The sequence below is a fragment of the Hyperolius riggenbachi genome, chromosome 12 (genome assembly GCF_040937935.1).
Source record: "Hyperolius riggenbachi isolate aHypRig1 chromosome 12, aHypRig1.pri, whole genome shotgun sequence".
Classification (NCBI taxonomy): domain Eukaryota; kingdom Metazoa; phylum Chordata; class Amphibia; order Anura; family Hyperoliidae; genus Hyperolius; species Hyperolius riggenbachi.
In genome coordinates, this window is record NC_090657.1 from 17,207,713 (window position 1) to 17,230,896 (window position 23,184).

The 23,184-nt window shown below is 48.9% G+C and overlaps 1 protein-coding gene across 4 annotated transcripts in view; it reads right to left on the reverse strand.

Moving 5' to 3' along the window:
* Positions 1-7,679: 7,679 nt before the first annotated feature.
* SMURF2 (SMAD specific E3 ubiquitin protein ligase 2) overlaps positions 7,680-23,184 on the reverse strand; it is a 161,761-nt gene continuing 146,256 nt past the window's right edge. For all 4 annotated transcript variants that reach the window (XM_068264044.1, XM_068264042.1, XM_068264043.1 and 1 more), the window contains exons 16-19: positions 22,370-22,490; positions 16,946-17,147; positions 16,299-16,374; positions 7,680-13,186 (exon numbers count right to left, since the gene is read on the reverse strand). In XM_068264044.1, the coding sequence (XP_068120145.1) occupies positions 13,087-13,186; positions 16,299-16,374; positions 16,946-17,147; positions 22,370-22,490 (499 nt within the window). In that variant the 3' untranslated portion in view covers positions 7,680-13,086. The remainder of the gene's footprint in view (positions 13,187-16,298; positions 16,375-16,945; positions 17,148-22,369; positions 22,491-23,184) is intronic.

The window sequence follows — 23,184 nt, forward strand, 5'->3', positions numbered from 1 at the left end:
CAGGCATGGTTGGCAAAACGGCCCCTCCTGAAGCGTCCCGTTCGGGACAGAAAAAAACAACTGGAGAGTCTGGTATGAGTGCCTTCTTATATACTGCCTGCCTAATAAATTATGCAGCTTTTTTAATCTTTTAGCTTCCTGTCTACGGTTGTGGGAAGGGAGACAAGTCTCAACAGGGGTGCTGTCCTGAATGACGTTCAAGGAAACTTTTCTTTCACTCATGGTTAGTGGTTGGCTGAAGCCATTTATTGTAAAACAACGGTTTATTCTTTGTAATCATAATCACTAAACAAACTACCCAAAAGTCCCTGATCAAAAGCTTACATACCCCAGTTCTAATACCATGTATTGCCCCCTTTAACATCAATAACAGCTTAAAGTAAACTCGAGTCAAAAACGTAGGAAAGTTTTATGCGTACCTCCAGCCCCCTCGCCTCCTGGCTGATCCGGTAGAAGCCCCGTTGTCAGCCAGTCGCTTGTGCCCTGCTCCCATCACAAGGAGTGGTCTGTGCTCAGTACTACTGCACAGACCACTCCCCATTGCAGGAGCGCGCTCTGGCGGACTGCACCTGCGCTGTCTGGCTGAAGATGGCAGGGCATCTGCCAGATCATCCAGGGGGAGGACTACGGCAGCGATTTGCATGGAGGAGGCTGGAGGAAGCCCCAGGTATGTATAAAACTTTTCTACATTTTTCTCTCAGGTGCACTTTAACTACTAGCCTGCCACGTCACGCCCATGGGTTGTGATCGCAGCGGCAGCCCCAGGACCCCCCCCCCCCCCCAACACCGATCAGCTTAAGTCCTGGGGCTGGGCTTTGCAGAAGATTGCACGCAGCCAACGGCACCCACATCCCCACAACGCTGCTTACAATAAGTATTACTTTTTATACTGTATGCAATGCACAAGATGGACTTTGTATGCTTTGTGAAGTCAAGTGAATGAAGCAATAAATTGTCAGTAGTGCCAAACATTTCCACTGTCTTGTTGCTGCATTGAACGGTTTTGGCTTTGAGCACACCGACAAGCTGCGCACAGCAGCCTCAGTTATCCTTTTTTAATCTTTCAGGCCTGGTGCACACCAGAGGAGTTTTTTTGAGCGTTTTGAGTTTTTGAAACTTCCTGCTAATGTTATCCTATGTGTCCACACACACTGGAGCGATGAGGATTTGTAAAAAAACAAAAACCCATAGCATTACATTGGGAAGAGCTTTTGAAACCTCTAGCCTTTGGGGAGCTTTTCTGGTGCGTCTCAGCCCTCAGTGCTCTCTTGTTGTTACAGATCACAGGTGAAAATAGTTACCTTTAATAGCCATTAAAACCAATTCATATCATGTCGTGTGCATGTTATGAGGCCAAATCACCAGGGTATTGTAACTTTTGATCAGGGTCATTTTGGTAGGTTGTGTAGTGATTATGAGTTAACCTCTATATGACCGCATCACACCAATTGGCATGAACGCGGTGGCTCCCCCAGGACCGCCTAACGCCAATTGCCGTGAAGTCTTAGGGACGTGTTTTGCAGGAGAGCGTGAACGGCGATAAACGCACATCTCCGTTTGAATGATGGAGCTCCGCTCTATCATCAGTCTCCCAGCGGCGATCGAGACTGTTAAACGGCGAAACCCCTATTTACAATGTACAGCGCTGCGTTCTAATGGCCCGTACTCACGGGCAACTTTTTTGGCCTGTCGCCAGCACACGTGAGCGTGTGCGCAACAGGCCAGCGATAGCTCCTCGCCAGGTCCCTCCGCGTACACACGCGGAAGAGGGATCAGCTGTGCGACGGAAGCTGTAGCTGACGTTCCTCCTCCCCCCGCCGGAAGCTCCGTATTCTTTATGTAGGTTGCTGTTGCTAGTCCGCATACTGACGCGGACTAGCGACAGTTGCGACGGCAACTGTCACCAGGCGATTGAGCGGTTCAATCGCCTGGCGACATCAGTGACAAGCGACAGTTCGGGGTGCGCGCCCGTGCAACGCCGCATACTCACGGGCGACAATTGTAGCCCGTGAGTATGGGCCATAAGGCAGTGCTGTTCAGGGGACAGCCGTGTCACTCTGCTGTCCCTTCTGGAGGCACAGGAACGATCGGCTGCCATAGGTTAATGCCTACGACAGCCAATCACTGCTATTGTTCAGAGGGGGGAGGGAGGGCAGAGATGGTAAAAGAAAGAAAGAAATAGTAAAGTTTATTAGAAAAAAACATAAAAAACAAACATCCCTACAGCAATCAGAGCCCACCAACAGAAATCTCTGTTGGTGGGCAGAAAAGGGAGGAGTAATCACTTGTGTGATGAGTTGTAAAGCCCTGCAGTGAGCTCTTAAAGCTGCATGAGCCTAAACTGTAAAATATAGCCTAGTCACTAGGGGTGTGTAAGCTTAAGGTCCTGAAGAGGTTAAAGATTAAACGCAGTTTTATTTGGCAATAAAGGGCTTCAGCTAACCATTAACCATGAGTGAAAGAAAAGTTATTCTGTTATAGTTCATATTCTATGAAAAATGGTTAAGAAATAAATGATGTAAAATTATGAGCATAATTGTACTGTTCCCAGGGGTACGGCCAGAAACAGCGTTTTTCTGAGCGCTTTGCGATTTGAAAAGCTCTTGTTAATGTAATGCTATGGGTGTGATTCCACTAGAGGGATGTGATTTGATAAAAATCCCCATAGCATTGCATTAGCAAGAGCCTTTTCAGATCACTAGCGATTAGAAGTCGCTGCTAGTGAGTGTCTGACCTAATGTATTGTCGCCTAACAGAGCTAATCCACTTCTGTCATTCAGTATTCTGGCTGAGGATTCCAGAGGCTAATAGAGAAATCACAAACACTGGTCCACATGGGTGTATGACAGTGCACCTGATTGGCTGACTAGCGTCTGCTGGCCAGATAGAGGCAGGATATTGCTCTGACTGGAAGTTAGCAATTGTGTTTGTTGCAGTTGGTAATAGAGAAAGCCAGAAGGGAACCGCTGTAGAGAAATACTGCATATTAATAATCAAGCAATCGGATTATAGCATGTGAAATATACAAACCTTTGTACTCTGGAATCAGAATTAGGCAAAATCATAAATGTGGGAATGCTAATAGATCATCTGGCAGCCGATTCATTTCCAGTTCAGCCCCGCAAATTCGGATTCATTTTATTCAAACTTTTCACATTTCTTTCCTTTTGTGGCTGGTGACAAGTCTGGAGTGTAAACTGCTCCCCGCACAGCAGCTAAACTACCCATAAATACATCCTATAGTCTCCAGGGCCTGTCTGAACCGTTTGTTTTCTATGCAGCTTTAGGGTGAGTTTGCCAGCATGGACATCCCCGACTTACCTACCATAGATTTTTCAGGCAGACACAGATCATCTAAAATAATACAAAAATCCACATCAAAAGACCAGATTCACAGCACAGTCTGAAGAACCTTAAAGAGAACCCGAGGTGGGGTTCTGACAATGCTATCTACACAGAGGCTGGGTCTGCCTATACAGCCCAGCCTCTGTTGCTATCCTGACAATGCTATCTACACAGAGGCTGGATCTGCCTATACAGCCCAGCCTCTGTTGCTATCCTGACAATGCTATCTACACAGAGGCTGGATCTGCCTATACAGCCCAGCCTCTGTTGCTATCCAGATCCCGTCTAAGTTCTCCCTGCACTCTATCCCCCATAAATCACAGCCGTGCTGTGCAGGCTGTGTTTACATCTGTACTGTCATTCTGCTGCTCCCTCCGCCTCCTGCATAGCTCCAGTCCCCGCCTGCATCCCTTCCCTCCCATCAGCGGGGAGGGACGCAGGCGGGGACCGGAGCTATGCAGGAGGCGGAGGGAGCAGCAGAATGACACTATAGAGGTAAACACAGCCCGCTGCGACACGCTGCGTGTCGACAGCGCGGCTGTGATTTATGGGAGATAGCACAGCGCAGGGGGGGGGGCTAAGGGGGGGTTGGGATCGCAACTGAGGCTGGGCTGTATAGGCAGATCCAGCCTCTCTGTAGATAGCATTGTCAGAATCCCACCTCGGGTTCTCTTTAAAGAGAACTGTAACCAAGGATTGAACTTCATCCCAATCAGTAGCTGATACTCCCTTTCCCATGAGAAATCTTTACCTTTTCTCTAATAGTTTATCATCAAGGAGGCCTATGTGTTTGACCTTGTAGTAAAACCCCTCCCACAGTGTGAGGTCATGACCATGGTCCTGACAGTTTCCAGTCTATGAAGCGGTTTCCAACTGCCAAGCAAACAGTATCTCCCTCTGTGAATATGTATATCTATAATAATAAAAAGAAAAAAGTCTAGCTAAACCTAAATTCTGCAAGCCATCGTGCCGACATGTAAATAATAAATACAGTAAAATCTCTGTAACCTCTGGGTATAGTAAACCTGGGTCCCTGCAAATATCTCTGTATAAATATACAATGGTTGAACTCGATGGACGTATGTCTTTTTTCAACCAAAATAACTATGTAATGCAAGTCCAATGTATTACCGGTACCTTTACAAATGGACTTTTTATGTTGAAAACCCCATTGTGTGGCAGTGCACCTTTCCATACAGGCTTCAGGTCTCTACCTGTCAACAGGGGGGGGGGGGGGGGGGGTCTGCAGTCACAGGATCTCCAGCCTGTTCTTTGCTTCTATGCACGCTTCTCTAACGAACATGAGTTTTTGCTAGAATTTCTCTCGTTAGGTTTTAGGGTTGGTTAGCACTTAAAAAACAAAATCAAGTCCAGGCAGAAAACAGACATCAGAATTTTGAAAATACATTTTTAATTCATCAGCTATAAATTGAAGCAAGTAACATTATGTTCGGTATCATGCTGGTGTCACCGGGTTAGTGGAGGGGAACTGTGAATATTACGGAGAATATTAATGCTGTTTCCACATCTGACCTCTTAAAATTGCATCAGCGCCAACCAGTGATCACCCATTGAGCCGGAGGACAGGGCACCATCCCCACCCAGCACTGTGTTATCACCCACTGAGCAGGAGGACAGGCAACACCCCCACCCAGCACTGTGTGATCATCCACAGGGCACCACCCCCACCCTGCACTGTGTGATCATCCACTGAGCCGGAGGACAGGGCACCACCCAGCACTGTGTGATCATCCACTGAGCCGGAGGACAGGGCACCACCCAGCACTGTGTGATAATCCACTGAGCCGGAGGACAGGGCACCACCCCCACCCTGCACTGTGTGATATTCCACTGAGCCGGAGGACAGGGCACCAACCCCACCCTGCACTGTGTGATAATCCACAGGGCTCCACCCCCACCCTGCACTGTGTAATCACCCACTGAGCCGGAGGACAGGGCTCCACCCCCACCCTGCACTGTGTGATAATCCACTGAGCCGGAGGACAGAGCACCAACCCCACCCTGCACTGTGTGATAATCCACAGGGCTCCACCCCCACCCTGCACTGTGTAATCACCCACTGAGCCGGAGGACAGGGCTCCACCCCCACCCTGCACTGTGTAATCACCCACTGAGCCGGAGGACAGGGCTCCACCCCCACCCTGCACTGTGTGATAATCCACAGGGATTCACCCCCACCCTGCACTGTGTAATCACCCACTGAGCCGGAGGACAGGGCTCCACCCCCACCCTGCACTGTGTGATAATCCACTGAGCCGGAGGACAGGGCACCAACCCCACCCTGCACTGTGTGATAATCCACTGAGCCGGAGGACAGGGCACCAGCCCCACCCAGCACTGTGCAATCATCCACAGGTCACCACCCCCACCCTGCACTGTGTGATATTCCACTAAGCCGGAGGACAGGGCACCACCCAGCACTGTGTGATAATCCACTGAGCCGGAGGACAGGGCACCACCCCCACCCTGCACTGTGTGATAATCCACTGAGCCGGAGGACAGGGCACCACCCCCACCCTGCACTGTGTGATAATCCACTGAGCCGGAGGACAGGGCACCAACCCCACCCTGCTCTGTGTGATAATCTACAGGGCTCCACCCCCACCCTGCACTGTGTGATCATCCACTGAGCCGGAGGACAGGGCACCACCCAGCACTGTGTGATAATCCACTGAGCCGGAGGACAGGGCACCAACCCCACCCTGCACTGTGTGATCATCCACTGAGCCGGAGGACAGGGCACCAACCCCACCCTGCACTGTGTGATCATCCACTGAGCTGGAGGACAGGGCACCACCCCCACCCTGCACTGTGTGATAATCCACTGAGCCGGAGGACAGGGCACCAACCCCACCCTGCTCTGTGTGATAATCCACAGGGCTCCACCCCCACCCTGCACTGTGTGATCATGCACTGAGCCGGAGGACAGGACACCACCCCCACCCTGCACTGTGTGATCATCCACTGCGCCGGAGGACAGGGCACCCCCCCCCCCACCCAGCACTGTATGATCATCCACTGAGCCGGAGGACAGGGCACCAGCCCCACCCAGTACTGTGCGATCATCCACTGAGCCGGAGGACAGGGCACCATCCCCACCCAGCACTGTATGATTATCCACAGGGCACCACCCCCACCCTGCACTGTGTAATCACCCACTGAGCAGGATGACAGGGCTCCACCCCCACCCTGCACTGTGTGATCAGCCACTGAGCAGGACGACAGAGCAACACCCCACCCTGTGTGATCTATAGGGCAAAACCCCTTCCCAGCACTGTGATCATTCACTAAGCAGGAGGATGGGGTAACACCAACCCTGCACTGTGTAATTATCTACCAAGCAGGACGACAGGGCCACACCCTCGACCTGCACTGTGTAATTATCCACTAAGCAGGACGACGGGGCAACACCCCTACCCAGCACTGTGTGATCACCCACTGAGCAGGAGGATGGGGCAACACCCCCACCCAGCACTGTGTGATCACCCACTGAGCAGGAGAACGGGGCAACACCCCCACCCAGCACTGTGTGATCACCCACTGAGCAGGAGGATGGGGCAACATCCCCACCTTGTACTGTGTGATCACCCACTAAACAAATTGACTTGGTGACATCCCCATTAGAGACTGTGCGATTACCCAAAAAATACACGGGGTGACATACTCAATAGCTTTGTGATCACCCACCAGGATACCAGACAGGGTGACACTCCCGTACAGGAGAGTATTATAACCCAGCAGATAGACGGGGCAAAAACCCCAACCAGAAAACTTACAATACTAGTGATCATCAATGAGATACTAATAGTTTTGAGCAGGTGCAAATTTTGGATCATTTTATGCAAATTTGCACAGCTTGAAAATGGACCAATCAAATGAAGTAGCTGATGATTTTGACTGGCCCAATTCTAGACTGCATAAAATTAATATACATGAACTTATTAGCATCTCACTAACCCAATCACCAGTGATGAGTGAATCCCAGCTAGTGACCTCTGATTGAGCAGATGGACAATCCTCCACCAGCGTGTCATTACACACTGAGCAGATGGTCAGGGAAATAACTCCACATAGGATAGTATGATCCCAACTCCCCCGCCCACAAGCGTGTGATCACCCACTGAGCAACAGAAAGGGCAACAAGTGTGATCACCCACTAATCAGACCAATGAAGTGAAAATACCCCCACCCAGAAGATCGTCACTTACTAAGCAGGCCAGTAGAATTACATTCCCCCCCCCCCCCCCCCCTCTTACTAAGCACGTCACTTACTAAGCAGGCCAGTAGAATTACAATCCCCCCCCACCACCCAATAAGCAGGCCGATGGAGTGGCTGTCTCCCCACTCAGAGGAGCGTAATCACCCAATAAGCAGGCCAATGGAGTGGCTGTCTCCCCACTCAGAGGAGCGTGATCACCCAATAAGCTGGCCAATGGAGTGGCTGTCTCCCCACTCAGAGGAGCGTGATCACCCAATAAGCTGGCCAATGGAGTGGCTGTCTCCCCACTCAGAGGAGTGTGATCACCCAATAAGCAGGCCAATGGAGTGGCTGTCTCCCCACTCAGAGGCGCGTGATCACCCAATAAGCAGGCCAATGGAGTGGCTGTCTCCCCACTCAGAGGAGCGTGATCACCCAATAAGCAGGCCAATGGAGTGGCTGTATCCGCACTAAGAGGAGCGTGATCACCCAATAAGGGGGCTGATGGAGTGGCTGTCTCCCCACTCAGAGGAGCGTGATCACCCAATAAGCTGGCCAATGGAGTGGCCATCTCCCCACTCAGAGGAGCGTGATCACCCAATAAGCAGGCCAATGGAGTGGCTGTCTCCCCACTCAGAGGAGCGTGATCACCCAATAAGCTGGCCAATGGAGTGGCCATCTCCCCACTCAGAGGAGCGTGATCACCCAATAAGGGGGCTGATGGAGTGGCCATCTCCCCACTCAGAGGAGCGTGATCACACATAAGCTGGCCAATGGAGTGGCCATCTCCCCACTCAGAGGAGCGTGATCACCCAATAAGCAGGCCAATGGAGTGGCTGTCTCCCCACTCAGAGGAGTGTGATCACCCAATAAGCAGGCCAATGGAGTGGCCATCTCCCCACTCAGAGGAGCGTGATCACCCAATAAGCAGGCCAATGGAGTGGCTGTCTCCCCACTCAGAGGAGTGTGATCACCCAATAAGCAGGCCAATGGAGTGGCCATCTCCCCACTCAGAGGAGCGTGATCACACATAAGCTGGCCAATGGAGTGGCCATCTCCCCACTCAGAGGAGCGTGATCACCCAATAAGCAGGCCAATAGAGTGGCTGTCTCCCCACTCAGAGGAGTGTGATCACCCAATAAGCAGGCCAATGGAGTGGCCATCTCCCCACTCAGAGGAGCGTGATCACCCAATAAGCAGGCCAATGGAGTGGCTGTCTCCCCACTCAGAGGAGTGTGATCACCCAATAAGCAGGCCAATGGAGTGGCCATCTCCCCACTCAGAGGAGCGTGATCACACATAAGCTGGCCGATGGAGTGGCTATCCCCCTACCCAGGGGAGCAGGGTCATACAAATGGTCATACAAGGGGAGCGTGATCACAGAGTAACAATCGCCACACCTAGCGGGGCACGATCACACAATAAGCTGGCCAATGGAGTGGCTATCCCCGCACCCAGGGGGGCGTGATCATGCAATAAGCAGGCCGATGGAGGGGCAATCCCCCCCCCATCCAGGAGACACCCACCCTCCTATCACTGGCAGACAGACATTCCAAAAGGTCAGAATGTGGATTGCAGGAGGGGAAAAAGCTTATTTTCTTATACAGTAACAAGTTAACTAAGAGGTCTGAAACGGATAAAACCTCACTGGCAGGAAGAGGACTCCATGGGGCGCTAGCAGCCCGCAGGGAAAAAGTTAAATTCTTTAGGACAGGTAGTTAAAAATCTCAGTAACAGTTAAAAACACCAATCACATCTCTCACAGTATCTACTGCTATGGGTGCAGTGGGGGGAGGCTAGAGAACCGCTGTTTAGAAAAGACTGCTGACTGTGTCCCCAGATTGGGAGGTTTTCACCACACTTCCTGCAAAATGGGGGGTCATTCTCTATAACTAGAACACAGGCAGCAATAAAGGCCTAACTAATGTTCTACCCTGACAAGGCATTACTATCGCTACACCCAGAACTGGAAAAATTCCCACAATTCCTGTGGCAGGTGACAGCAGGAAAAGAGGAAAACATGAACACAGGTAGCAATAAAACTTTTACGCTATACAAATATTAAAAAAACAAAAACCACTTTGGGTTGGGCTCATCTTTAAAGCGATCCAAAAGTGGAGGAACCAAAAATGGTACACCCACCTATGGAGAGGGAAGGCTCTGGACCCTATAGCGCAATCCAGAGCCTTCCATGTCCCCTCGTTCCAGTGCTGTCACCTCTTGTTGCAGGTGTTTGACCAACTGGATGATCCTCAAAAGGCTTTAGAAGAACCCTTGTCCGAGTGCTTCTGAAGATGGGCAGCTTTGTATTACGCGTGCATGAGCGCACTTTCCCGGACATGTGCCATACGGAGCCACCCGTCTTTGGAAGCACTCGAAGACACAAGTGCTTCTGAAGATGGGCAGCTCTGTACTAGGCATGCATGAGCGCAAATTCCCAGGCATGTGCCGTACGGAGCCGCACATCTTTGGAAGCACTCGAAGACAAGTGCTTCTGAAGATGGGCAGCTCTGTACTAGGGGTGCATGAGCGCACATTCCCAGGCATGTGCCGTACGGAGCCACCCATCTTTGGAAGAACTCGAAGACAAGTGCTTCTGAAGATGGGCAGCTTTGTACTAGGCGTACATGAGCGCAAATTCGCAGGCATGTGCCGTACGGAGCCACCCGTCTTTGGAAGAACTCGAAGACAAGTGCTTCTGAAGATGGGCAGCTCTGTACTAGGGGTGCATGAGCGCACATTCCCAGGCATGTGCCGTACGGAGCCACCCGTCTTTGGAAGCACTCGAAGACAAGTGCTTCTGAAGATTGGCAGCTTTGTACTAGGCGTACATGAGCGCAAATTCCCAGGCATGTGCCGTACGGAGCCACCCGTCTTTGGAAGAACTCGAAGACAAGTGCTTCTGAAGATGGGCAGCTTTGTACTAGGCGTGCATGAGCGCACATTCCCGGGCATGTGCCATACAGAGCCACCAGTCTTTGGAAGCACTCGAGGACACAAGTGCTTCTGAAGATGGGCAGCTCTGTACTAGGGGTGCATGAGCGCACATTCCCAGGTATGTGCTGTACGGAGCCGCACATCTTTGGAATAACTCGAGGACACAACTGCTTCTGAGGATTTCCGAGAGGTCCAGGAGGCTGCAAATATAAACCAGTGACAGCGCTGAAATACAGACACCCAGACAAGACAAGGAAGGCTCAAAGACCCAAAGCCTTCCCTCTCCATAGGTATATGACTTAAAAAAAAAAAAAAAAAAAAAAAAAAACAATCTCTACACATTTGCTTTAAGGGCCATTTGTTTTTGTTTTTTGTAAACCTGAATTTAGTGACAAAAATAGAACTTACGAGTGTAAGTAACTTTATAAATTTAGAGGATATTCCGTCAGTGAACCTGCAGCATATTGAGGGTGAATGTTGTTCACATCCACCAATAGCACTTGAAAAAAACTGGCCCATAAGAGAGAATATTGCCACAACAGCAGCCATTTTGTACTACGGCAGTAGGAGTGGCTAAAGACTCAGAATCTGATTGGTTGGTGAGGATTTCCATTTTAAAATGAAAAAATGATAAAAAGCTGTAATGACTAACAATGTGGAGCCCTCTCCCTGCCACAGGGGGGCGTTCTCTTCATTAATGCTCTGTTTCTCTCCCTTCAAGGAAACCTGAGGTGAGAGACATATGGAGGCTGACATATTTCATTTTAAACAATACACATTGCCTGGCTGTCCTGCTGATCCTCTGCCTCTAATACACAGCCACAGACTGCAGATCAGGTGTTTCTGCCAAGATTAGCTGCATGCTTGTTTCAGGTGTGCGATTCAGATACTAAAGATCAGAAAGATAAGCTGGGCTGCCAGGCAACTGGTATTGTTTAAAAGGAAATAAATGTGGCAGCCTCCGTATACCTCTCACATCGGGCTCCATTTCACACGACACAGGGAACACGAGAGATGGCGTCAGAAGATGAATTGAGACCCGGTCTGTACAAATAAGCACAGAATTTTCACAGAAAATTCCCTTTTTTAGAATTCTATTTACAGCTGAAGACCAGGATCAGACAGACAGAGCAGAGGTAGGAGTCCGGATAAAGCTCTCCGACGGAGTGCGACAGCGGCGGGACAACGGGGTACTAAGCTGAAACCGCATCCTCCCAGATCGGGTCTGACTTCTAAAAATGAAACGCACTGTTCACGAGACACGGCGTCTGGCGAGGGAACAAAAGTGGAATCAGTGGTTTGACGTCTTGTTGCCACAAAGAATGTCCAAACGGCTCTGAAAATGTGTTCTGGACAGGAAGAGACGGCGTCAAGTGCACCTCTTTCTACACAAGGTCAGCAATATTCAAAATGTATCCTACAACAAAGTCATCCTATTGGAGGGGGCAGGAGTTCTATGAGGCGGAGCTTACCTCAGCTAAGTGACGTCACCAGCTTCTGGCGAATCAACTGGCTGCATTTTCAGGACTTGTGTCACGTTATCCTAATGCCACTGTAGCTTGATGCTAAACCATACTTATCTGATCTGTGTGGTGGAACTTTCATCCCCGTATTAGCTACGCCCATTTTGGTGCAGAATTTGGTTGCTACAAGCAGCTCAAACTACTGCTGTTCCTCCGTGACTGGAAGAGGCATCCCTGAAAATGCTTCCGTTACAAAATGGTTGCAGTGACACGTGTGGCTCCAGTCAAGTGAGCCTTATTCCTCTGAATACCGTCTGACTCGCTGCGAGAGAGAGGTGCACTTTATATAATAATTAAAAAAAAACACACAAAGGCCCTAATAAACAACAAGCATGAAGACTCTGGGGAACATAAAATACAGAAGAGGCGTGGCGGGTATTAAATTATTCCATTAGGAATTATATTAATAAAATAAGTGGTGAATAGCTGGGATACAGACCAATGGCTGCGAGCGTATCATTTTAGTTCACTATCATACATTGGATCCACTGGTGCAGGGAATGGAGCCTTCCAATAGCCCCTTCTTAGGGGATGTAACCAAGACGAAACAACCCCCAGTCATATCAATGCTCGACACCTTGAATGACACCACACGGTAAGGAGGCGTGAATCCTTCATCGCTGGAGGGCGGAGCCTGGCTGACATTGATGACATCACTGGAGAACACGGTCCTGAACAAATCGGCCGGTCAGCCCTCTCTCGACACCGGCGGCCATGTTGTTGAGGCCCTGGGGATGCGGGAATGTTAATAGATAACCCTTTTCATATAAAAATAGTAGTCTTTATATGCAGAGTGCTGCTTTCTGTGTAAAAAGTCAGCGCTCTTTATAATGTTCAAGATATCTGTTTTAAATAGCAGCTTAGTCGCGTGCGCGGTACGACTTTTTCATAATGGAAAAAATATATATATATATATTTATATAATCCCATAGGGTGAGTTTGTCGTTCACAGTGCCCCATGGAAGGCGGACCCTCCCCTGCTGCTGGAGCACCTCTGATGTGGAAGGAGGGGGGGGGCTGGAACATAGCGCTTTATAAATAATGTCCGCGGCCGTCTGGCTATCATTCCACAGCAAAGCCACATGTCTCCTCTATAGCGGTGAGAAGCTTCTCATACAGTTTATCGTAGTTCTCGTACGGAGGGATGTCGATGCGGTTGAAGCTGTGGGAACAAAACAAAAAGGCTTAATGGTAAGTCTTCTCTGCATAAAGTACATCTGCTGCTATAGGGGCAGGCATACAGTATTTTACCTCCCTATAATAAATGCTAGGTTCCCTGGCTTCCGTGGAAATCCTATGGATTTCATGCTTTGAGTAACTTCTCAGAAGAGTCAGAGGATCAGCACAACAGCCTGGAAGCTAGCACTATTTAAAGAGTAACTGTCAGGCTGCAGAAGCTAATTTAAACCTCTATTCTCCTGTGTTAAACAGTTTAGAAGGAAGCTCAAAAGCCATTAGTGAAGATAAACATTTCAGTTACCTTTGATGTGTGCTTATCAGCAAGTCTGTTATAGACCCATAAAGACGCAAGCCGCAGCTAAACTGCAAAGCATTCTGGGGCCCTCCCCTCGGCTGCTAATGAGACGTTACAGAAGCTTGTAATCCGTCTAGCTGTGTAGCACTGATAAATCTCTGGGCAGAGTACTCTGCAGGAGTCAGCTATTGTTCCTAGCCACATGGCTCATTAATATTCACTGCACACCGTGTTGTTCAAGAACGAGCTTATCTGTGATCAGGAATCAGGCAGGACATGACGACACATTTGGCTTCACAAACATGGAGCCTGCCATGAGCTGTCAGGAGCATCTATCTCTGCATATACTATATACAAATTCTGTGAAGTACAAACGTGGACAGTGAAATGCATATGTAATGTAAGTACAGCCAATCTTTAGCTACTGATATATGTGTTTATTTTCTCTGAGACCTTATACCTAACAGCTCCTCTTTAAATAATGAAGTCTAGATGACGGCGTCCATTTTGCTGTTAAAGTGGATCTGAGATAAACTTTTGCTGCCGTCATTTTTCTGCCTCTTACATATAGTTTATCGGGCATTCTTCCTCTCAAATGCTTTTTTAAAATTTTAATTTACTACCCAATTGTGCGTAAATGAATGCATCCACACCCCCAGCTCCTCCAGCACCTAGGCATTTTGAGTCCCATGCTGCAAGTGTTCATGGGAGCTCAGCCTGGGGAGGAGGAGGCGTTTGCTTTAGCATTCACAAGATTTAAAGCGGAACTGTGAAGTGCTGGGAAAAAAAAAAAAAAAAAAAAAAAAAAAAGAGTTTCACTGACCTGGGGCTTCTGCCAGCCCCGTGCCCTCGCAGTCCTGGACCGATCCTCGGTTCCCCAGCCACGGCTCACTTTTTTTCCGGTATGGGAGGTCGACTTGTTGTAAGTCAACCTCCAATGTGCCTTGGCCACACGTATCCTAGTACGCGTGCCTGTAGCCAGGCGCAGTACAACAAAATCTCTACTGTGCTTGCGCAGTACGCGTCCGGCCTTGGGAACGCGAACAAGGAGGCCCGAGCTGCGCGAAGTGAAAGTAAGCGATGGCGTGGGACCAGAGCATTGGTGAGTGGCTGTGTAGGAACAGGTCGGCTGCAGGGGGCTGGCAGAAGCCCCAGGTAAGTTAACCTTCCTGGCGGTAACCCCGTAGTTCTGGGTAAGCCGCGCAGGAGGTTTTCTCAGGCCCTGCTGGGCCGATTTGCATAATTTTTTTTTTTGCTCCACGCAGCTAGCACTTTGCTAGCTGCGTGAGCACGCCGATCGCCGGCGCCGCGGCTAGATCATCGCTATCCGCCGCACCGCCCCCCTCAGACCCCGTACGCTGCCTGGCCAATCAGTGCCAGGTAGCGCTGAGGGGTGGATCGGGACTCCCAATGACGTTACGACGTCGCTGACGTCATCCCGCCTCGTCGCCATGGCGACGGGGGAAGCCCTCAAGGAAATCCCGTTCTTTGAACGGGATTTCCTGATCCGCGATCAAAGCGGGCTGGGGGATGCCGCTGCACAGCAGCTATCACGTGGCGAGCCCTGGGCTCCCTACATGATTTAAAAAAAAAAAAAGAAAAAAAGACTGCTGCACTGCCCCCTGGCGGAATTTAATAGACCGCCAGGAGGGTTAAACTAATTTTTTTTTTTAGCTGTTTACAGTTTCGCTTTAACAGGCAAGGGGGTGGAGAGAGAAGTGGAGTTTTCACAGGTTGACGGGAGGCGATGCAGAGCAACTTGCCTGTGTAATGACGACAAACAGAATATGGCTGCTCTCATTGTATCACAGGAGGAAATAAACTGTTGAAGCTGTTTGCAGCTAGATTTACTGAGTAAGGCAAGCCATCTAAACTTCAGTTAAGATATATAGACAAGTTACTTGCTATAGTTAGTTTTACATCTCAGATCCACTTTAAAGGTCTTCTTTGAAAGACAAGACAAATAACATTTATATTGCGCTTTTCTCCTTGCGGACTCAAAGCGCCAGAGCAGAGCAGCAGCCACTAGGGCGCGCTCTATTGGCAGTAGCAGTGTAAGGGAGACTTGCCCAAGGTCTCCTACTGAATAGGTGCTGGCTTACTGAACAGGCAGAGCCGAGATTCGAACCCAGGTCTCCTGTGTCAGAGGCAGAGCCCTTAACCATTACACAATCAGCCAAACCTGAATTACACTGTCCATCTCTACCAAGTTTTACACACCCAGATGATAGCTGTACTACTACTGCACACCGTGATGTGACATATCTGGCCACAACTGCAGAATATATGATCTATGTGTCATGGAGGCGCCTCTGAATTCTGAAATTCCCACTTCGAACATCTGATATTACACACAGTCAATGTCTCCCTCTAGTGGTCCGTACATATGAACAATTTTACCAAAATCTGTGTCGCCCATCAGGATTGAACTCTGTAGAGTGAGCGATATTGCGAGGCCCCAGTGCTGTACAGATATTTTGCTAGCCAATAGTCAAGCAAGGCTTCAGTTTCTATGGAAAAGGGTGGCGCCCAAGCAAGAAGGTTCCATGTACAGGGTGGTTCAGCCACCGATTGCTGCTTGAAGATCCAGCATGCCTCCTACAACTGACCTCTTGGACCTACATAATTCTCCCTCTAACCCTTTGTGGACCTGTAAAGATGCAGTCCTCCCTCTGCAGACTTGGAAAAGTACAGGTACCACCCCTTTGTAGAACTTGAAAGGTACTGGCTGGCTCCTTCCCCCTCTCCAGGTACCCTCCTCCATGGAACCAGAACTGCTTGGTAATCCAGTGGCACTTACCACGTATGAGCCTTGGGTAGGTTGTTTGTATTTGCATCAATTTGATGGATGGTAAAAAGTCTAGGCCCAGCTGCACCTGTGAATCAGGAAAACAAATGTTACTAAAACAGTCTACAGAAAAATGGGACAAACCGCTACCTGTGAGATGTCACGGCAGGACCAGAAGTGCTTGGTGAAGTGCACCCAGCTTACCTATACACTGCCCAGTCTGCCCCAGCTTACTGTCACATGACCTATGCTACGTGGATTCTGCCACGTGTGCCACTGACAGCTCAGAGTAGTTACTCCCACAAATCAGCATAGCGTGGCGGCTTCATACAAGCCTTGTTTGCTGGCCTGCAAGTCTGAGGAGCTGGGAATCTGCTGTGCACCTGTAGTGAGTTGTCCTTCATGCCCACATCACCACTGTAATACAGCTGCTGCAATGACATTTTTGTACCTTTCATTCCCAATAATTTAGCGTACAATTTTCTTTTGAAAAGAGAAAGCTACCACTTCCACGTACCCACCCACAATAAGCTGAGCAAATATTCTCTGTAACACAATTTGGCAAAACAGGCCCAGTGTGCCCACCATCAGGATGGAGGAGGCCACCTGTAGAGGGTTGATGGTCTACCCCGAACCCTCTAGACAGGAATTTTGATTACCTTGTAATGCTTTGAAACCCTGCAGTGGGACCCGGGAGGAGCCGGTGACAAACTGCAGGAGCCGCGCTCTCCTTTCCTCATCGAAGGACTCCACGGCTTTCCAGAACCATTTCACTATGTTGCTGTCGGCCGTGCAGTGCTTTAACCGGGTGTTAGCCTTCCAGTCATTGACGTCAATCTTCCCCAGTCCACAGATGATCAGCTTTAACAAGATATGGAGAACATCAGCCTAAACTGAGCCACAAACCCAGAAATACAAGTTCAAGCAAGTACCAACAAGCGTAACAAGGTAAGGGTAAAGGTGGGTACACACATCAGACTATAGTCTTTGGAAAATGAAAGATCACAGACCAATCTTACCACCCTTCATGTAGCATGAGAGACATACTCTACACCAGGCTTTCTCAACCAGGGTTCCTTGAGGACTCTGCAGGGGTTCCTTGGCATTTTCCCCCATCGTGGGGGAATTATAATAGAGTACATTATAATAGGTGGTACTGTAACAAGAAGCACTAAATTGGGGGGGGCAGGAGACAGTATAATGAGTGGCAGTTTAATAGGAGGTAGTGAAATTAGCAGCCTAACCTATTTAAAGACCATGCCTCCTGAAAAATAAATGTAGGGGTTCCTCGAGACCAAACATTTTTTTGCAGGGGTTCCTTGAGCTCCAAAAAGTTATTTACAGGGTTCCTCCAAGGTAAAAAGGCTGAGAAATGCTGCTCTACACAGTCTTTTCTATGGAGCTGAACTCCCCATCAGAAAAAAAACATTGCAAGATGCTGCACACACAGATGCTGTACAGACACAAATGATCAGTATCTGCAAAAGATCTGTTCCTGCCAAAGATCCGTTCCTGCAAATTGCATTCATAGTCTATGATATTTGCAGATCATCATACACACCTTGTTTAACTGACATTCATCTGCAGATCTGAAAATCCATCCTGGTGGATCTGATCTGCACATGAATGTCAGTTAAACAAGGTGTGTATGAGGATCTGCAGATATCATAGACTATGAATGCATTTTGCAGGAACGGATATTTTGCAGGAACAGATCTTTTGCAGCTACAGATCTTTTTAGTGTGTGCAGCATGTTTGTGTGCAGCATCTTGCAAAGATTTTATCTGATGGGGAGTTCAGCTCCATAGAATAGACTGTGTAGAGTATGGTTCTCATACTACATGAAGGGTGGTAAGATTGGTCTGTAATCTTTTATTTTCCAAAGACTATAGTCTGATGTGTGTATGAGCCTTTAGCCTGGAACATGTGTCCAAAGCTCTAACACCTTATTTAAAAGATCTGATCTTCTGCCTCCTACAAAGTCCGAGAGTTGTGGCTAGTGGCAGTGACAGCCTTGCCCCCCCCCCCCCCCCTCCCACCAACAGAGTACAGAGCAGAGGGTAAGTGCAACATGAGCCACACCCCCTCCCAGAAGGCACTGCTACAGGCCAGGTCACAGAGTGAGGCCTCCCAACTCCAGAACCAACCAAGTCTGCAGAAGCTGAAGGATATCACCACTGGGCTTATGTCAAGGTACATAATATGTATTGTGGCATCGTTTATAACTGAAGGCATCGGCATGTGGTTGCAGCCAGAGAAAATGCATTTCCAGCCATTAGCTTAAAGAGAACCCGAGGTGGGATTTAATTATGTGACTGGGGCACAGAGGCTGGTTGTGCACACTAAGACCAGCCTCCGTTGCCCCATGGTGTGCCTCAATGTCCCCCCTGCGCGCCGCTATACCCCCCGCAGTGCTGGCGACACGCTGCCAGCACAATGTTTACCTCTGCGCTGTCAGTCAGCGCCGCTCCCCCGCCTCCTTCGTATCGGCGCTACCCGTCCGCATCACTTCTCTCCTATGAGCATTGTGCTGGCGACACGCTGCGTGTCGCCAGCACTGCGGGGGGTATAGCGGCGCGCAGGGGGGACATGGAGGCACACCATGGGGCAACGGAGGCTGGTGTTAGTGTGCACAACCAGCCTCTGTGCCCCAGTAACATAATTTAATCCCACCTCGGGTTCTCTTTTTTGAGAACCTGGGGCAGATTAAAATAATAATAAAAAAGATACTTAACCCTTTCAGGACCAGCCGGGCTTTTTTCCCCTGATGCTGTGCAAAGCATGATGGGAATTCTGATGATGTTGCTCTCGTTCTGCTGTTTTGGTGCAATTTTTATTTTTATTTTACATTTTGAATTTGCCATTTGAAGCATAGCGCGTGCAGCTGGGAGGGGGGATCAGGACACAGGATAGTTGGAACTGTGTCTCCTGCTCCCTGTCACCTCCTTTCATCCAAAAAGATGGCTGCCCCCATGACAAAGATAGCTGCCCCCATGACAAAGATGGCAGCCCCCATGAATCACAAACATTTGCCTTTTCTTTTAAAACAGGGTGGGTAAAAGATTATATTACCTATCTATTCTAATTAACATAACTAATGTAACTTAATGACAGTATGTTTAGGCTGAAGTTCCCCTTTAATACACTCAGACCAGTTGCTGTTGAAATTTGATTTTTATGGCGACAATACCGCTTTAAAGTGTACCAGAGATGACAAATACTTACCTTTTTATACACACATGGGGCTTCCTCCAGCCCCATGGGCGATACATGCCCATGGGGCTGGAGGAAGCCCCAGGCATGTATAAAAAGATAAGTATCTGTCGCCTCTGGTTTCCTTTAAGAAGAGGGAACCTCTGGTGGACCCCACGTCCACCTGGAGACCACTGGCACTGCCGGGAACCCTCTAAATTCAAAACCGCATTTCCCTGTGTGCGGCCATATTCCTCCTGTGCAAGTACAGCCATGCCTATGCACGGCCCAGAGCCACTCGAGCAGCTTCAGCTTACTGTACCGTACACTGATAAGCTCTCGTTATATGTTTCTAGTGTCTGTGTGTGGCTACATTGTGGACCAAGAGGCGGTCGGAAGCCTCTGGACGGCCCAGAGCCTTCCCGTGTCTAAGTATTTTTTTTTTTTTACTTTAATCCACCTCGGGTACAATGAACTATTAAAGGGAACCTAAACTGAGAGGGATATTAATTTTTCCTTTTAAAAAAATACCAGTTGCCTGACTCTCCTGCTGATCCTGTGTCTCTAATACTTTTAGCCACAGCCCCTCAACAAGCATGCAGATCAGGTGCTCTGACTGAAGTCAGACTGGATTAGCTGCATGCTTGTTTCAGGTGTGTGATTCAGCCACTACTGCAGCCAAAGGGATCAGCAGGACTGCCAGGCAACTGGTATTGTTTAAAAGGAAACATCCATATCCCTCTCAGTTAAGGTTCCCTTTAAGAACTATGGATAAAAAAACAAAACAATAAGTCATAGATGTGGAAATCTAACATGTGCAATGTTCCTCTGAAAAATGTCAGGATGGATTCCTCTGACAACACATGGCTGAGAATTAAGTGCGGTTACCTTGCAGCATTTGCCACCAGGGCTCTCCATGCACAGCCTGTATGTTTTCCATAAACTGCACCCATATCCCCAAGAGAGACATCCGTAGCTAGGCAGCATCAAAACCAGGCAGAGTCCTGCAGTGACGCAATATTTCCACTGACAGCCAATGTTATAGGAGGAGTGACAATACCTTCCTCAGATCCGTGCAATAACACTGGCCTCCAAATTTAAAGAGAACCTGTAACAAAAAAAAGTCCCCTGGGGGGTACTCACCTTGGTAGGGAGAAGCCTCAGGGTCCCAATGAGGTTTCTCACTCCCCTGCAGCTGCAGGCAATACAGCGCTGGCTCCCCCGAAGTGTCCCGCAATCCTGGCTCGACAAGCCTGACAAGCGCTGATTTATTTACCTTCCCAGCTCCAGCGGGGGCGCTATTGCGGCTCTCAGCACGGAGATAGGCGAAAATAGCCGATCTCTGTCAGGTCCGCTCTACTGCGCAGGTGCAGGAGACTTGCGCATGCGCAGTAGCGCGGACTGACAGCGATCGCCTATTCCCGCCTATTCCTGAACGTAGAGCCGATTCTGTGCATGCGCTGGAGCCGGGAAGGTAAATATTTACATCCCCGCTGTTCGGAGGGGCCCAGCGAGAGTGCGGTGGGACCAAGAAGGACGGGGGAAGCCTCGATAGGATCCGGAGGCTTCCCCCACCCCAGGCGAGTACCCCCCAGGGGAGGTTTTTAAAGTTACAGGTTTTCTTTGAAGGGAACCTTAACACTAAAAAAAATAAAAAAAATAAAAAAAAAAATGAGTTTTACTTACCTACTTACCTGGGGCATGTACCAGCCCCCTGCAGCCATCCTGTGCCCTCGCAGTCACTCAAGGCTCCTCTGGTACCTTTTTACGCATTCCCGCTGGTGCAGAAAGCTATTGCAGACATCAGCAATTACATTTTTACAAATGTACTTGTTGATGTCCGCAATAGCTGCCTGCACCAACGTGAATGCGTAAAAAAGTAGACATGGCGGCCGGCCGACTCCCAGTCGGCAAAAACGAAACTAGCTGGCAGCGGAGGACCAGAGGAGCCATGAGTGACTGCGAGGGCACAGGATGGCTGCAGGGTCCCTTTAAGGAGACAGTTCTAGATATGATGAAGGTGGGAACACAACTATCTTTTACCGTAGAAAGAGCCTTTTCTAGTGCTTGAAGTGGACCCAAATTAAAAATACAAGATTTCAGAAATAAAATCTATTTTCTAAATTATAATAATAATAAATGGCAGCCTTTTTTCAGCCGCACGATGACAAATATAAAATATTTTACATTTATTGGAGGAACCCCTCCCTTCCTTTCAAATTGCCGGGATTTTTCCGGCAAACCGGTGGAGTAGATGGTGTCCGGCAATGGAGGAATTGCTAATGGCTGCCACCTGTATAACCCTAGTTATGAAAAGAGAAGGGGGAAAAGCATGCACTGAAATGCTCATAGGCTTGAAGGAGTGTTTATTTATCTTTGTATGTGTCAGAGTGGTGAAACTAAATATTTTTAATTAAAAAAATGTTTGGTTTGGGTCTGCTTTAAATATCCCCCAAACCTACTCAGGGGCATAGCAACTGCTATGAAGCCCTGGAGAAGAAGGGGCCCAGATGGTACTTGATGTGTTCGCCCTCTGACTGTCTCAGTGCTCATGAACTGTACACAGTGCGCATTGCATGAGAATGTAACTTGAACAATCAACTCTTATTCATAGGATAGGGGCCGGTGGCATTGCTGCAGAGTGCCTAGATACTGGAAGGTTTAATGGCTTCCCTGACTTGTGGCCACAAGCTGTGGTAGGGACATGAGATTGTGACCCTGTTGATGAGCAGTTAGTGTGACTTGTTCAAGGATGTCTATGAAGCACTACAAAAAACACTATATGTACATGTAAACATCACACACACTTTGCAATACAGAACACTCCAACTGCATTTAGGTCCCACAGAGCTTAATACACAGGCAAACACCAGGAGACAGACACCACTCACCTCCAGCTCCTTCTCATCAAATGCCTTCAGCAGGTGTTGCGGAATAACTTCATTAAACCCTTTCTGTAGCGCCAGGAACTGCGCCTCAATGCCCCGCAGGAACCGCCAGTTCACATACAATCTGGAACAAAAACACCAAATGGTCAGGGGCAGAATGCACAGGCGCCCGATGCTCTCACTCAATACAAAGTTGGTGGCATGGCAGAAACCCGACACACAATTAACAGATAAATGCCAGGAACCCTCACAGGGAGTGACACAGCAGAGATGCATGGAACATAGAGGGCCAGCAGCACCAGCACCAGACCACAGTCACCAACCACCTTACATAACAGCATGAGACCACTGTCACCAACCTCACATAACAGCACGACACAACAGTCACCAACCTCACATAACAGCACGAGACAACAGTCACCAACCTCACATAACAGCATGAGACAACAGTCACCAACCACCTCACATAACAGCATGAGACAACAGTCACCAACCACCTCACATAACAGCATGAGACAACAGTCACCAACCACCTCACATAACAGCACGAGACAACAGTCACCATCCTCACATAACAGCATGAGACCACAGTCACCAACCACCTCACATAACAGCATGAGACCACAGTCACCAACCTCACATAACAGCACGAGACAACAGTCACCATCCTCACATAACAGCATGAGACCACAGTCACCAACCTCACATAACAGCACGAGACAACAGTCACCATCCTCACATAACAGCATGAGACCACAGTCACCAACCTCACATAACAGCACGAGACAACAGTCACCATCCTCACATAACAGCATGAC